This window comes from Pongo abelii, chromosome 6 (genome assembly GCF_028885655.2).
Source record: "Pongo abelii isolate AG06213 chromosome 6, NHGRI_mPonAbe1-v2.0_pri, whole genome shotgun sequence".
Lineage (NCBI taxonomy): Eukaryota > Metazoa > Chordata > Mammalia > Primates > Hominidae > Pongo > Pongo abelii.
Window position 1 is genome coordinate 139,694,320 of NC_071991.2, and position 17,202 is coordinate 139,711,521.

The 17,202-nt window shown below is 39.3% G+C and overlaps 1 protein-coding gene across 2 annotated transcripts; it reads right to left on the bottom strand.

Annotated features, from left to right (window-relative positions):
- Positions 1-974: 974 nt before the first annotated feature.
- Positions 975-7,382, bottom strand: LOC100456023 (serine protease 58-like). 2 transcript variants are annotated; one of them, XM_009243321.3, is made up of 5 exons: positions 7,004-7,382; positions 6,198-6,351; positions 4,670-4,920; positions 1,996-2,132; positions 975-1,266 (listed from the first exon to the last, which is right to left on the bottom strand). In XM_009243321.3, exons 1-5 carry the CDS (start codon positions 7,041-7,043, stop codon positions 1,117-1,119), a joined length of 732 nt encoding a protein of 243 aa, XP_009241596.2. In that variant the 5' UTR covers positions 7,044-7,382; the 3' UTR covers positions 975-1,116. The 2 variants fall into 2 exon arrangements, with proteins under 2 accessions (XP_009241596.2, XP_054415898.1); XM_054559923.1 differs by having other exon boundaries at positions 975-1,262; positions 7,004-7,300.
- Between the last annotated feature and the right edge of the window lie 9,820 nt (positions 7,383-17,202).

Here is a 17,202-nt window from a genome sequence, read left to right on the forward strand (position 1 = left end):
TCCATAGCAGAGAGCCCTCCCAAACCCCGCAGCTCCCACCCACCAATGTAGGACTCCTATTTGTTAGTCACTCCTCAGGCAGCATCTAGGTTTCAGATCACTGTCTCCAACTGCCTGCTGGAAATAACTACCTCTACATCCTTAAAGGATCTCAATATAGGAGGCCACCTGTCTCCTCATGCAGGACCATGCTCTTGATACCTTGCACACAAATGCACTTGTTATCCTCATATTATCTTTGAGAATCACCATCTTACCTGTTGTCCCAGTCAAAAACTTGGGAGAGTTATCCCTGACATCTCCCTTGCCTTTTCTTCTTACAGTAAGTATGTCCAAATTTTACAGATGTTACTTCCTTAGTAACTCTCAAATCAGAAATCAGATAGTGTTTTGTTTACTGTAAAAGCTTCAGTGACACCCCCTCTAATGCCTTCAAGATTAAAATCTAAGTTCCTTTATAGAGGAGGTCAGGCCCTTCATCACTCAACCTTTGCCTGCCTATATAGAATAATATTTCATCACATTATTTTTCCTTTTCTACAATTTATTTTCTGCCCTCAAGGGTTGCTTATTTACATATATTTTCCAGACTACACCACACTTCCTATGCTTTTTTCCCTTTTAATAAACTATGTGCTCAGTTTTACGATATCCTCTCTTAATTTGTCTGCCTCTCTGGTGTTATTTCTCCTGACACTGCCACTCAGAATGTTTTATTTTATGTTTTCGTGGAGCTTACTGCTCATCTCTGTTATAGCAGTTATCAAAAGGTATTATAATTAGCTAACTGATGGCCAAGGTCATGTCATAGTCACTCAGGCAACTCAGGCATCCTTAGCAAAGGCAGTGCCTACTAAACAGCTAGTGGTTAGTTTTTGAATGGATAAATGAATGAACAAACACAAAGTGAAGGGGTTGCTAAATTTCTCATTATCCTCAAAGTTTACATGACAAAGACAGCAGGAGTCATGGCATGGGTTCTTAGCTACTCATTTTATTTTTTAATCAGATGTTTCCTCTTTGGATTTTGTTCCAAAATAACAAAGGTGAAGAGAGTTGTAGATCCAATGTAGAAATTATGAAGAGGTACTGAGGGGATATGGGAACAGAGGTGCCTCAGTGGGTATCCATAATTTTCAAGATCCATCTTGCATAGTGATGAACACCTGTGAAGAATCCTTCACTTCCTAGGGTGACACTTCCTTCTGCCCAGGACAAGATTCCATGCAACCTCCCATTGCAGATGGCTGGGGCAGCCGAAACTTCCTTACAGAGAGAAGGAACAGAAAGTCAATGTGTCCTTGTCCTTATGGAACAAGAGTAAATGCCAGCTGGGCGCGGTGGCTCATGCCTGTAATCCCAGTACTTTAGGAGGCTGAGGTGAGTGGATCACAAGGTCAGGAGATCAAGACCATCCTGGCCAAATGGTGAAACCCCGTTTCTACTAAAATACAAAAATTAGCCGGGCGTGGTGGTGGTGCGTGCCTGTAATCCCAGCTACTCAGCAGGCTGAGGCAGGAGAATCGCTTGAACCTGGGAGACGGAGGTTGCAGTAAGCCAAGATCACGCCACTGCACTCCAGGCTGGGTGACAGAGTGAGACTATATCTCCAAAGAAAAAAAAAATAGTAAATGCCAAAAAGTGGCACATAACAGTAGCAAAACCATCTAATAGAATGGGCTTATTTTCCTTGAGAGGTGGCAGACCTTTCTTTACATCCACATAAGTCTTACCTCTAAGGTTCAAGCTTGACCCAACCCAAGTGCAAGCAAGACAAAGGACAAATAGTTCTATCCCAAATCTCTCCCGCTCTGAAAGTTGAGAAGGGCAATGGTTAGAAACCCAGAGGTGAATGGGGAGGGGAGATGGACTTCAGGTCTCTGCTCCTCACTCTCGGGAGGCCTTTTGGATAAGTGCTCTTTGATTCTGCATTATCACCACTTCTCCCATGGGACTCTAGCTATCTTCCTGTATAGAGAGAGAAGGGAGAAATACCTTGTTTTTAGATAGGATCCTTAGAGGGTGTCCCACACAAATGATGTTTCCTGCCTGTTCTTCTTTGAGTCTATCCTGACAGTCATGGAATGGAAGAGAATGTTGGTTGATCCATGTCAGGATGTCGGGATCACTAACTGTGGGAAAGAGAAAACAAACTCCAGAGTGACTCTTCCTATCACAAGGGCTCTTGTAACCAGATCCTGTTTTGTAAATAAATTCAGTCCTGAGAATATTCAGTGCAGGTAGCTGCAGACACTCCATTCTCCGTAGGATTCCTTGTTCAGTAGTCTCCATGTTGGAGAAGTAGGTTTATAAGTCCCCTTTGTCAGATATCAAATCCATAGTTCTTTCTGTACTATGCATCATTTATAAAATTTTGAAAAATCTGTGAGTTATTAGTGACCACAAGGAGAAAGAGACAGTAACAAAACCATTGTCCCAAAGATTTTCCCCCTACACACACATCTTTATTGGGCATCTACTTGATCCTTTTCACATTTAGTTATAAAGGGAGAAACTATTTTTAATGCATATAAAACTGCTTTTTGAGTTAAACAGATTATTTATAAGTGTTTATAGTATGTGTATTGATATAAATATACACATATATTTCCCCCTAAGAAGTTGTCATGTTGTTCATCTCCATAATAGCAATTGCTATTATACTGTCAAATTCAGGATACAGGGACTTTAGCCAAGGTATTATGTAATTTAAATTTCTGGTAGAGAATAGCAAAGAGAAAAGAAACAAAAACACTGATGAGAGATTGCTCAAGCTAAGTCCAGTGTTGTTTAAGGAGCAGGATTTTTTCTGATAAAGTGTATCCAATCAAATGCCCTAAAGCAGATTAGGCCAGAAGGTGTCAGGTCAGAGAAGATAGAGAAATTATGTTCAGTTTTATGTTTTTATGGGAACTAAATTAAAATATGTGTAAAAAACTAGGTGAAAGTAACTTAAGTTACTTGAAATAATGAATTTCTAATAAATATTGGAAGCCCTGCACCGGAAAGCTTATAGAGGTACAGTTTATCACTGTGATTTTGACATGCAGAGCCTATATACCTCTGAATAGTTTTGTTTTGTTTTCAAATTGTATATAATAAATTACTTCTGTAAGTTGTGATTCAATTACTTTGAATAAGACTTATAAAGTCAAGGACAAAAATCATACAAGCTGTAATTGTTCAGAAAACATGTTCAAAATCATACAAGCTGTAATTGTTCAGAAAACATGTTCACTTAGATTCCCAAGTACTTGCTTCTAAATAGAAAAATGAATCTGCAAAATACTGAGAATATAATAGTTTCTGCTTTTTATTTCTGTTTTTTTTTTTTTTTTTTTTTTTTACCAAAGACTGACTTCTAAAATTCCACTTTTATTTGCTTTTACAGAGCAGGTGAATTGTTCTGTAGCCACCAGAGAAAGATTTAAACCTGATTAATAGATCCAGGACAACTTGCTTGAGTGAACATAGCTTTTGCAAGATAATCAGTGTCAGCCTTCACTTCTTAAAATCAGCTGATCAGGATCAGAGGTCCTTTGAAAAACACGTCTCAGAGCACCAACCAATCAACAGCAATCCCCCTGAAGTAGCCAGGCCTCAACAGATGATGGAACCCATTCATACCTCTAAAAGTCCTCCAATCCCTCAACTCCAAGCTTCCCACAAACCCTTTATGCTAATCAGCACTCCACTCTGCTTAGTGGGATGGTGCCTGGTCAGCGTTGCTCTGACTTGTGTAATAAGCAATAGATTTAGATTTGTCATTTCATTTCAGATATCAAGTGGTGATATCCTCATCCTCAACAATACCTAAAGAGAGAATAATGGAGTAACAGCCAACAAGGACCAACAAGTGCATTAGAAAGTAATTTTCTTCATAAGTGTTCTTTGTTAGACAGACTCCTGCTGAGACCAGATCTTTCTGCTCATCCCAATTTCAGCTCACAGGGGAGATGGGTGTGTGCTTACAACAAGGGCTGCCACTGTTTTTCCCATGAGGCATGTCAGACCAGGGAGATAACAACTGATTATGTCATAATAATCAATTTCCCTATGAACCACCCAAATCTCCACCCATAAGTGAGAACTCTGGGATGGAGCAGTAGGTATGAGTAGCACTCTGTGCAGGGAACCAGCTCTGGTGACAGGACACGTGCTCCCTCAACCATTCTCTTGTCTCTCAGGGTTCTCCACACATAAACGGGTTCTCTGTGGAGGGTGTAGGAAGCATCCTCTGCTGCTTCGCTGTATCATATGTATTTTATGTTCATTTCCCCCACTGTTCTTCCATTGTGTGATGGGCTTTCAGCAACTATCAACGAGTAAGTCACCCTCCCACAGGCTGCCTTCATACTGTCTTTGTGCATGAGGACTCCTATTTCTCCCACTTGTATTTCAATCCAGTTCTCTGGACTCTTGTCTTCAATATTCTAGAGATATAAAAATTACTGTCTGCTCCATTTGTTGGTGTCAGAGTGGCTGCCCTTTATCAGTCTCTTTGAATTTTATCTTTGACCTCCAGTGATGGTGGTTTGGGGCCCTGGCAGGAATCCCTCTATGGTGGACAACATTGTCTCATAGCAGCGATTTCCATTAGGGACATCCCTCTACATTTTCTCCCAGCTCCAACCTCCTCAGCATAAAGAACACAGCATCCAACACTTACGGTTTTTATATTCATTCCAGGTCCAGGTTGGAATAAAGCAGGACTCATTAAATGGAATGGGTTCCAAGGCTATGGCTATAGTCCCCACATGTGGGTTGAATGAAGCAGGTGTTGATAGTTTGATCATCATTAGGTCATTGTTCAAGGATTTTGCATCAAAGTCAGGGTAGGTCACAATCGATGAATAGTTTCGTATCTGTTGTTTCTTATTTGTGATGCTAGGTTGAGAAACTCCCAGTCGAATTTCAACACTTTGGAAGAAAGAGGGCAGAGAGATGAGAAGAAAGAGAGTCATAGGATGACAGATTACAAGAAATTCTACAGGCCACCCTCTTTAATTATTTTAACTTTATTTCTTAACCTGAGAACTGACATGGCCTTCCTTTGTCTATAAAATAATAGCAATAATATACAGAATTGTTGTATTAGAGACATAAATTGGTAAAATGTCTGACATGGTGTCTGGCACCTAAAACACAGTCAGTGGACCCTTGTTATTAAGATTTTTTATCATCTGAATTAGCAGCTAATAGAGAAGCACCACACATCCAGTTCATGTGTTAAGTATGGATGTAAGAAAGAACACCTGCCTTTTCAATTCTTATTCTGGAAGGATGTGAACTGTGTATTTCCTTTGTATTTCCCATATACCACAGAGTAGAGGTTAGTCTGTGTTAAACTAAACTACCTTGAACAGCCAGATGGCTAAGATTTCTGAATTTGAAAGGACCCTTCTATACTCATGAAACTGAGTAGGTCTTGATCACACAACACATTCTCACACACAACAGAAACACTGAGATTTGCAAGGAATTGTTTTATTTTGTGTCGTGCTCCCTTGCCCTTTACTGTCACTGCATGATATGGCTTCTGCCTAAGTCTTTGACTTCATCCTATGAGCATTCCCCCTGCTCATTACCCTTAATTCCTGCTGATTTCTCAGCTTGTCAAATACCTTAATATCTTTGCTACTTCAGGGAGTATATGAATATTGTTCCCTTGGCCTGGAATATGCCCCAGGATTTATTCATTTGGCTGGCTGCTTCTCTTCCTATGGATCTCACCTGTTCAGAGATGATGGACATGACCACATTAACTAAAGCAGATTTCTTATTTCATGCCCATCTATTACAGCTTGCCATTAAAAAAAAAAATACTTTGTTTTTAACCATTTATTTGTGGTGGCTACTCCCTCTACCAAAATGTAAGCTCCATGAGGGAACATTTATTTTCTTCTTGTTCCTTCACTGTTTTATCAGTGATTAAACAGCCCTTGCTAGATAATAAATGTTTAACAAGTATTGTTGATGAATGAATGTTATTTACTACCCATGAGAGAGAATCCTCTGACATCTTCCTACTGATCTCCTCCTAAACTGCCCAAATTTGTATTCTATTTCCCATTGGGAACAAGAGTCTCTCTTTTTCCGTGTCTTCTGATTTTACTAAAAATTTTCTGGGATGCTTCACCAGATCTACATTTGTTTGAACAGATTCCTCCCAGCTCGCAAGAGAAAGGGATACTTACGGTAAGGGGCAATGGGCAGCCGTCAATACCCAGTCAGGGTGAATGAGAGACCCCACGCAGGGTTCTGGGAAGGACTGAAGATAGACCATGTAAGGAATAGTAAAATTATATGACAACTCCTGATTATCTTTAGAGTCTTTAGCCAAAACAGCTCCTGGAGAATCAAGGGGCCATAGGTGGAAAGGGAAAAAGAAGTTAAAAGGCCAGAACTGGCTAGGGTAGTTTTCCCTAACCTAAGGTTTTCAAATGTAATGTAAAGATCTTCAATTTACCTTTTATATTTTAATCAAGGAAAATTATGCATGTTCCCTAAGTTATACACAATAAAAAAATTGACATATGGCTTTACTGAGATGAAATTACCTTAAAATTCTGTGAAACTAACTTACATGCTGATCAGAAGCTCTTATTGGCAGTGCTGTGTGTTACAAAGATGAAAAAAATAATGACTACTTGTATTTTTTTTTTAAATTCACTTTTGCCATAAATGGGGGTAAAAAAGTACGGTCTGATTTAAATTTTTTTATATTCACTTTTGCCATAAATTGGGGCAAAAATTTACTGCCTGACTTTGGTGATGAAAGAAATAGAAAAGCTTAGGGCTTCCAGAGCCCCTTACCCAGCTCACCCCCCTTTTCCAGGCCCATGTCCTCTAATGTGGTTCCTTTTGTTTTCTTCAACAGTTGTTTTATTTAAACGTCCTCCACTTCCTAGCTCTTTAGTTGTGCCCAGCTACTCCTCTTTCCAATCTTTCATAGACTATCCTAGGTATCACGCTAGGCAGAAACAAAGCCTCAAACTCTCACCAGCTGCACTCAAGAGAGCGATGATGAGAAAACCCTTCATGGCAGACTGATCTCGCCAGGAGCAGACAAGTTGATCAAGCTGTAAGCTGTCCCAATCTTTAGTCCAAGTGTCCTTGCCAAGAACAGCTGTGGAGATTATGGGCAGAAGAGAGATGAGAGGAGAGCAGTCTTCAAATGAGTCTTTATCAAGACTCAAATATATACGGCATTGCTGGGAGCCGTCTCTGATGGGGGTGAAAGAGAGTGGCACAGACCAAGCCAAGGTCCTGGTGCCTCCTTTCCTATGCTACAAATCTTGCCCAGAGTTATTATGTACCTGCTGATTTTCCCTCCCCTCTCTGTGACACAATCTTTCTTTGTTGTCTCCTCCTCCCTCTGTGACTTAAACCTCTCTCCCTGCCCATCCTGCTGCCATCTCTCCTCTTCCAGAGACTTCCAGAAGATTGGAGTATGAAATGCACTTAAATCATTGCTTTTTTCCTTCCTTGTAATTTCAGTGATGAGGAAGCTGTGGTTCTCTTGGATGTTAGTGGCAAAGTCAGGACTCAGAACTCAGTCTCCATATTCTCTGTGTCAAGGCTGAACTCTATCTTAGCCTGTGTTCCCAGAAAAGAGCAATGGTTAAGAAATTCCCCCATCATTTTGTGTTCTTGGAAATGAATTACCACAAAGAATTACCTTTCCCATATGATTTAGATAAGACTCTCTGCCCCTTCTTTCTCCCAACTCCCAGAAAATTTCGCATGGTTCTCTTGCTTACCTGTGATGCATCAAACACAGACCTTTCCTCTTTTGCCCGGACGTGCTGACACGGCCAGACACGGACCATCCAACTCCCCATTTTTTGTTTCAAAAATGATTAGCTGAGATTAGAATGGTTTGTCTCCTCGAAACTAGCTACAATTCAAAAATAAACATTTCCTATTCAGCCAACTAACTGAGGCTTCCCCCGATTGTAAAACAACCCCAACTATAAATCTCCCCACCTCAAACCTATCTTTTTCTCCCTATAAAAAGTCCAGGGCAAAACCACCCTGCCAAGATAATTCATAATCTTCAGATCTTGGATGCTGTCCTATTGGATGGTCTGAATGCAACCAGTCTCCTTCCTAGTTCACTTTTTGTCTTCTATGCTGATTACTCTCAAAATGCACCTCATTTTTTCTTTTTATTAGCTACCCTTATATGATAACTTCCAGCCTGTCCCACAGAGACGGGTAATAACAGTAGGTTCAATCCCACATTTTACGTAAAGTAGACTGGACAAATGCAAACTATATAGGATCAAGCTGATTTTTATCAGAGTAATTAAAGAGCTGATCAGTTATAAAAGTCCATAAACATAACATTCCTATATCTGTAAAAATTATTGGCAGACTTAGTTCTCCTAAAATTTAATTATTAACTTAAAACATCATCAGTATGTTCCCATGTACTCTAAACTTTTGGGGACAATATTTCTTTAGTATCCAAAGGTTTTAAAATAATAATAATTATAATAATAGAGTCAGTATTTGTTCTGTACCATGTGACAAATACTGTGTTATATGCCCGGCATGTGTGACCTAATTTATCCTTTATCACAGGCCTATACATTAAATATCCTTATTACTCACTTTCAAGCTGAAGCTCTGTATGGTTAAAAACCTTGCTCACAACCATACTGTTGAAGCCCATGACCCCCAACATTTTAGGAAATCCAGCATCCCTCTACTTGTTCCAGTGATTTATCTGGTAGGACTGGGCCTTATTTCTGCTAAGTTCTTTGCTTATCTCCAGCCTTCTTTGTCCCAGCACATGAAAACTGCTGTCTTCATTTTATTTCTTAATTCACCACTAACCTAATGCTAGGGTGGGTTTCAGACTTTAACTGAAGCTTTGGAGATATTACAGGAAATTTTAGCACCAGTCTGAAAACATCTTTAAATAGTATATCAGAAATCATTTTGTGAATGTTTATGAATCACCTACAGTCCATGGAGTCTGTTACCTATAGCCTGGTGTCTGCCACATTGCTGGAACCTACCCTGAATTCCTCGTCTTTTTTCTTGTTTTCTTCATGTCTTTAGTCAGCTCACATTTCTGCTGCCCAGAAGCCCCAAGTTGAGAGAGACAAACATCTACCCTTTTAAGCTATCGGAGGAGAACTGAAAATTTTTGCTACTATCTTACATTGAGAAATCCATATTTTCTCTCTCTGGTCTCAATTTCTGCCTCCCTCCCACAAAGCCTCACCAATGAGAATATGAAGGCAACTATTGTTAGTGTCCTTTCTTTTAAAATGTCTTTTGCTTTTCTTTTCTTTTCTCATATGGAAAGAATAGGCTAAATACAACTATTTGCTTTGTAAAGAAGTGAGAGGATACAATTTATTTAATGGATATAAGAGATTATACTCACTATCTTCTTTATAATTTCTCATATAATATTCTCATAAAGGTCACTCAATTGTGACCTTGGCAATCATAATTCACTGCAGGGGCAGTGGCCTAGAGCTGTCAGTTTCCCCTGGAGGCTCTGTCCAGGGAGTTGCTGAGTTGGTACTGGCTTGATAGCTCTGGTGAGGGGTGGCTGGAGGCCCAGGCCTGGAGGACCTGCCCAGTGAGGAGATATGGGAATAGGCACCTACATACCATTCTGGCCACTTTTCTGTAGGGTTGCTGCCATATGCTTGGGGCCTGCTCTAGTCTCTAGTCACTTTGGATTTTCTAGAACCTGGAGGTGTCACCAATGAAGGCTGCAAAACAGCAAAGATGGTAGCCTGTCCCTGCCTCTGGGAGTTTTGTCCCAGGGAGGTACAGACATGTTGGCAGCCCAGAAGCACCTGTAGGATGTGGCTGGAGAAACCCTGCAAGCCAGAAGAGATTGTGGGCCTATATTCAACATTATTAAAGAAAAAAATCTTCAACCAATCATTTCATATCCAGCCAAACTAAGCTTCCTAAGTGAAGGAGAAATAAGATCTTTTTCAGATAAGCAAATGTTGAGAGACTTTATTATTACCAGACCGGCCTTACAAGGGATCTTGAAAGGAGCACTAAATATAGAAAGGAAAGACTGCTATCAGCTAATACAAAAACACACAGACCAGCATCACTATAAAGCAACCACACAAACAAGCCAACATAATAACCAGCTAGCAGCACAATGACAGGATCAAATTCACACATCAAAACTAACCTTTAATATAAACAAGATAAATACTCTACTTAAAAGGCACAGAGTGACAAGCTGGATAAAAATGCATGACCCAATGGTATGCTGTCTTCAAGAGATCCATCTCACATGTAATGACACTCATAGCCTCTAAATAAAGGGATGGAGAAAAATCTACCAAACAATTAGAAAACAGAAAAATGGAGGGGTTGCAATTCTAATTTCAGACAAAACAAAGATCAACAAAAGACAAGGAAGGGCATTACATAATGGTAAAGGGTTCAGTTCAACTGGAAGACCTAACTATCCTAAATATATATTCATCCAACACAGGAGCATCCAGATCCATAAAGCAAGTTCTTAGAGACCTACAAAGAGACATAGATCCCTACAAAGAGACATAGATCCCTACACTATGATAGTGGGATTCTTCAACATTCCACTGACAGTATTATATCATTGAGGCAGAAAATTAACAAAGATATTTAGGACCTAAACTCAACATTGGACCAAATGGATCTGATAAACCTTCACAGAAGTCTCCACCCCACAAGAAGAGAATATACATTTTTCTCATTATCACATGGCACATGCTCTAAAATTGACCATGTAATTAGACATAAAATAATCCTCAACAAAAGAACCAAAATCATACATTAACACTCTTGGACCACAGTGAAATAGAAATAGAAGTCAACACAATGAAAATTCCTCAAAACAACACAATTACATGGAAATTAACATGCTGCTGAATGAGTTTTGAGTAAACAATGAAATTAAGGTGGAAATCAAGAAGTTCTTTGAAAATAGTGAGAACGAAGATACAACAAACCAGAATCTCTGGGACATAGCTAAGGCAGTGTCAAGAGGAAAATTCATAGCAGTAAATGTCCACATCAAAAAGTTAGAAAGATATCAAATTAGCAACCTAACTTCACAACTGAAAGAATTAGAGAGGGAAGAACAAATCAACCCCAAAGGAGGATAAGAAATAACACAAATAAGAGCTGAAATGAAGGAAATTAACAAATAAACCATTCAAAAGACCAAAGAATCCAGGAGTTAGTTTTTTTAAAAAATAACAATAATAAAATAGGCCACTAGTTAGCTAATTAAGAGGAAAAAAGAGACGATCCAAACAGACACAGTTAGAAATGATGAAGGGAATGTTACTACTGACCCCACAGAAATAAGAACAACCATCAGAAACCACTATGTACACCTCTACGCACACAAACTAGAAAACCTAGAGGAGACAAATAAATTTTTGGATACAAACACCCTCCCTAGACTGAGCCAGAAAGAAACTGAATCCCTGAACAGACCAAACAGACCAATAATGAGCTCCAAAATTTCATCAGCAATAAATAGCCTACCAACCAATAAAAGCACAGGATCTGATGGATTCACAGCCAAATTCCACTATATGTACAAAGAAAAACTGGTACCATTCCTACAGAAACAATTCCAAAAAATTGAGGAGGAAGGACTTCTCTCCAACTCATTCTATGAGGCCAGCATCATCTTGATACCAAAACCTGGCAGAGAGACAAGGAAAAAGAAAACTTCAGGCCAATATCTTTGATGAATAGAGATGTAAAAGCCCTCAACAAAATACTTACAAACTGAATCCAGAAGCGCAACATAAAGCTAATCCACCATGATCAAATAGGCTTCATCCTTGGAATGCAAGGTTGGTTCAACATACAAAAATCAATAAATGTGACTCATCTCATAAACAGAACTAATGATAAAAATCACATGATTATCTCAATAAATGCAGAAAAGGCTTTTGATAAGATTCAACATTACTTCATGTTAAAAACTCTTAATAAACTAGGTATTGAAGGAACATAACTCAAAATAATACGAGCCATCTATGACAAAACCACAGCCAACATTATACTAAATAGGCAAAAGCTGGAAGCATTCCCCTTGAAAACTGGCACAAGACAAAGATGCCCTCTCTCACCACTTCTATTCAACATAATATTAGAAGTCCTAGCCAGAGCAATCAAGCAAGAGAAAGAAATAAAAGGCAACCAAATAGGAAGAGAGGAAGTCAAACTATCTCTGTTTGCAGATGACATGATTATATGTCAAGAAAACCCCACAGTGTTGGCCCCCAAGCTCCTTCAGCTGATAAACAGCTTCATCAAAATTGCAGGATACAAAATCAATGTACAAAAATCACTAGCATTCCTATACACCAACAACAAACTGAGAGCCAATTAGAAAGGCAGTCCCATTCACAATTGCCATGCACAAACAAAAAAACCCCCAAAACCTAGGAATACAGCTAATCAGGGGGGTGAAAAATCTCCACACTGTGAATTACAAAACCCTGCTCAAAGAAATCAGACAAGACACAAACAAATGGAGAAACATCCCATGCTGACAGATAGGAAGAATCAATATCATTAAAATGGCTATACTTCCCAAAACAATTTATAGATTCAATGCTATTCCTGTCAAACTACCAATGACATTCTTCAGAGAACTAGAAAAATTTTAAAATTTATATGGAACCAAAAAAATAAGCCCAAATAGCCAAGGCAATGCTAAGCAAAAAGAACAAAGCTGAAGGAAGCAAGTTACCTGACTTCAAACTATACTACAAGAGCTACAGTGACTAAAACAGCATGGTACTGGTACAAAAACAGGCACATAGACCAATGGAACAGAATAGACAGCCTAGAAATAAGGCTGCACATCTGTGACATCTGATCTTTGACAAAGCTGGCAAAAACAAGCAATGGGACAGAGCCTCTCTATTCAATAAACGGTGCTGGGATAACTGGCTAGCCAATGGAGATTGAAACTGGACCCCTTCTTTACACCATGTACAAAAATCAACTCAATATGGTTAAAGACTAAAATGTAAAACCCAAAACTATAAAAACCCTGGAAGACAACCTAGGCAATACCATCCTGTACCTAGGAATGGGCAAAGATTTCATGACTGTATTAGTCAGTTTGCATGCTGCTGATAAAGACATACCCAAGACTTGGCAATTTACAAAAGAAAGAGATTTAACTGGACTCACAGTTCCATGTGGCTGGGGAAGCCTTACAATCATGGCAGAAGGCAAGGAAGAGAAAGTCACATCTTACATGATGGCAGCAGGCAAAGAGAGAGAGCTTATGCAGGGGAACTCCTCTTTATAAAGCCATCAGATCTTGTAAGACTTATTCAGTACCACAGAAAGAGCATGAGAAAGACTTGCAGCCATGATTCAGTTACTTACCACTGGGTCCCTCCCACCACGCATGGGAATTCAAGATGAGATTTGGGTGGGGACATAGCCAAACCATATTAATGACAAAGACACCAAAAGCAATCACAACAAAAGCAAAAGTTGACAAATGGGATCTAATTAAACTTAACAGTTTCTGCACAGCAAAAGAAACTATCAACAGAGTAAACAGACAACCTTCAGAATGGGAGAAAATTTTTACAAACTGACAAAGGTCTAATATCCAGCATCTATAAGGAACTTAAGCAAACTTACAAAAGGAAAACAAACGGCCCTATTAAAAAGTGGGCAAAGGACATGAAAAAACACTTCTCAAAAGAAGATATACATGTGGCCAACAAGCATATGAAAAAAAGCTCAATATGACTGATCATGAGATAAATGCAAATCAAAACCACAAGGAGATAGCATCTCATGCCACTCAGAATGGCTATTATTAAAAAGTCAGAAAGTAACAGAGGCTGGCGAGGTTGCAGAGAAAAGGGAACACTTATACACTGTTGGTGGGAGTGTAAATTAGTTCAACCATTGTTGAAAGCAGCACAGCAATCCCTCAAAGAGCTAAAAGCAGAACTACCATTCGACCCAGCAATCTCATTACTGGGTATATATCCAGAGGAATATAAAGCATTCTACCGTAAAGAGACATGCACACAAATGTTCATTGCAGCACTGCTCACAATAGCAAAGACATGGAATCAACCTACATGCCCATCAATGACACACTGGATAAAATAAATCTGGTACATATACCCCATAGAATGTTATGCATCCATAGAAAAGAATGACATCATGTCTTTTGTAGGAACGTGGATGGAGCTAGAGGCCATCATCAAATTAGCAAACTAACACAGGAAAGGAAAACCAAATACCACATGATCTCACATGTAAGTGAGAGCTGAATGATAAGAGCTTATGAACACAAGAAGGAAACAACAGACACCAAGGTCTACTTGAGAGGGGATGGTCAGAGAAGGGAGAGGAGCAGAAAAGATAACTATTGGGTACTGAGCTTAATACCTGGGTGATATAATAATATGTACAACAAACCCCATGACACGTGTTTATCTATGTAACAAATCTTTACATGTACCCCAAAACCTAAAATAAAACTTTTAAAAAAGCATAATTCAGTTTCCAAGAGATTTTTCCTGGATGTGAGATGATGTGGTGGTTTAGAAAGTACTCCTTTATTGTCTGGCTCTTTTCCCTACAAATGTAAATTCTAATTTGGTTCCTCTTAAGATATGAACTGGCATGATTTTGGAGAACAGGTTCTAAAAGTCAATAAATTTCCATCTGGCTCTCTTCTTCAAATATTCTTAGAGTACATCTGCTTTGCTATAAGTAAGCTGAAGGCATCCCATCTGGAGGCACATAGAGAAGCCATGCACAGGTGCTCAGGCCAAAAATCAAGCTGAAGTCCCAGCTGACAGCTAGTATCAGCCACCAGACCTATGAGTGAGGAAGTCTTTGAGATGGCTCCAAGCCCAGCCACCTGCTGCCTGCAAAGCATGAGAGATTCCCAGGAACGACTGCCTAGAGAAGCCCAGTCAAATCCTAAAGCCATGAGAAATAGTGATAACAAATGACTGACGTTGCTATATTCTGCTAAATTTGAGGTGGTTTTCTATGCAGTAATCAATAACCAGGACAGGAGTCAAATCATTTCCAACTCTACTCTGTTTTCTAATGGTGATAGGTGAAGCAAGTATTCCAAGAGGGCAATTCTGCCTGAGTGGTTCCGGGGTCCCTGTTGTGTCCTCTCAATCCTGAAGGACTCGAAAGAAATTTATCTGGGTCCATCAGTTTGCTCTAATTTCATGTTTAAGCCTCAATTCTGGGGAGTGGTGGCTTGATGGAGGGAGGGATCAAGATCATCCGGAGAAGGGTTTGGCGGGGCAGTTTTAAGTGAGCATAAGGTGTGATTCTTTCCGCCTTTAGGACTAAAATAGAAAAAGGATTAGACAATGCTCCTATGAGAGAAGATGTTGGAATCTACAGTAGAAAAGATAAGAGTATGAGTGTTCATAATACACTGCCTGTAATTCTCATGGTAGCCTCTGAAGCTTGATCATAATGAGCTCTGATTATGACACATTTTGTAGCCATATGCCCTTGGGCAAGTTTCTTATCTCTGTCTTTATCAGTTTCCTTTCCTGTATAATGAAGAGCCCATTACACCGATTGTTTTTAGGAAAATGAAAAGAGCTAGTGTTTTTAAAGTGGCTTTGGACACTGCCTAACAAATAGTAAATGCTATTTAAATGTTGGATAAATAAAATAAAATAACTGTAACTTTAGGATTCCCATATTTTCCAGGCTTTCAGGGACAGTAATTTATCTTATGTCAAAATATTGCTGTGAAGTTCTTAAATCTTTATGATATTTTCTTGTTTCTTTCTTTTTTCTTTCTTTTTTTTTTTAGTTAACATGGTGAAGAGCGTGGGCTTTGGAGTTGGCCTGATAGGGTTCAGTTCCTATTGACTTACCAGCTGCCTTATCCTGAAAAGGACATTTAACTACCTTAAGCCTCAGTATTCTAAGCTATAAAATGGAAAGAAGATTAGTACTTACCTCTTAAGATAGTCATGAGGATTAAATATTATTTAAAAACACTTAAGCACAGTATATGACACACAGAAGATAATAAATGTGAGTTATCATCACTATTACCTTTTTCACCTCTGCAAAACTCCTGAGTACTAGAAAGGAGAAAACCTTCTGGATGCTCCTGGTTCACAGGATTGTGTGATTTGGCTCCAGCAGTGTCCTGGAACTGGGTCCCTCCTGAAGTCAGTGATTCAGAATTACTGGACTTCTTAGGTTTCAGCTCCTAGCTCAATACCCCTCTCTCTAAAGAGAAAACGTATTACCCCCTCCAGTACTACTCTTGTTTCACTAGGGACATCTTGTGACTAGCATGAGGCTCAGAAAAGATGTGGAGGGATGAGAGGATGGAGCAGGTCAGTGCTGGGGAGCCTCCCAGCCTGACTGGGTTGCACTCATTGTCTCATTGTCAGCTGGCTTTCTTCCTGCAGATTAGGGTGGATTAAGGGATTTTTGTAAGGTGAGAAAGATTAATACTAAATTTTATAAGCCAGAGATCCTGGAAATTTCATTAAAGACAAATGTTATCTTTGTTTTATAAAACCCAACACTTGTTTATCAAGAAAAATGCAGAAAAGGAACAACATAAATATGAAACAACAATAAAAACCTGCAACCCCTTTTAGAGTTGCTCGCATTGACATGTCAGGCACCACAAAATGATCTTTTTGCTTTACCCCATTCTTTATATTTTTTCCCTTGCCAAAAAAGTGAATAATTCTTCTTTTTCCTCTAGTGATTCTCCTGCCTCAGCCTCCTGAGTACCTGGACCTGCAAGCATGCACCACCACATCCCACTAATTATTGTTATTATTATTATTGTAGAGACAAAGCCTTGCTATGTTGTCCAGGCTGGTCTCAAACTCCTGGCTTCAAGAGATCCTCCTGCCTCAGCCTCCCAAAGTGCTGGGATTGCAGGCATGAGCCATTGCACCCGGCCAAAATTAATAGTTGTTTATACTAAAATTTCTTCTCTTTATATTGCTGATGTGGTTTGTATTTCCTGAATGAATCTGGAGTAATACAATGTCTGAGGAAAAATCTTTGGTGGAACCCAGAGCTATGGGAAGATAAATTTTCGATGGTGTGAAGACATTTTATTTCTAATATTTGGTAACTACTATGACTGACAAAGAAATATACCTTCCCCATCCTGCCTCATTCTTGTTACCCAGA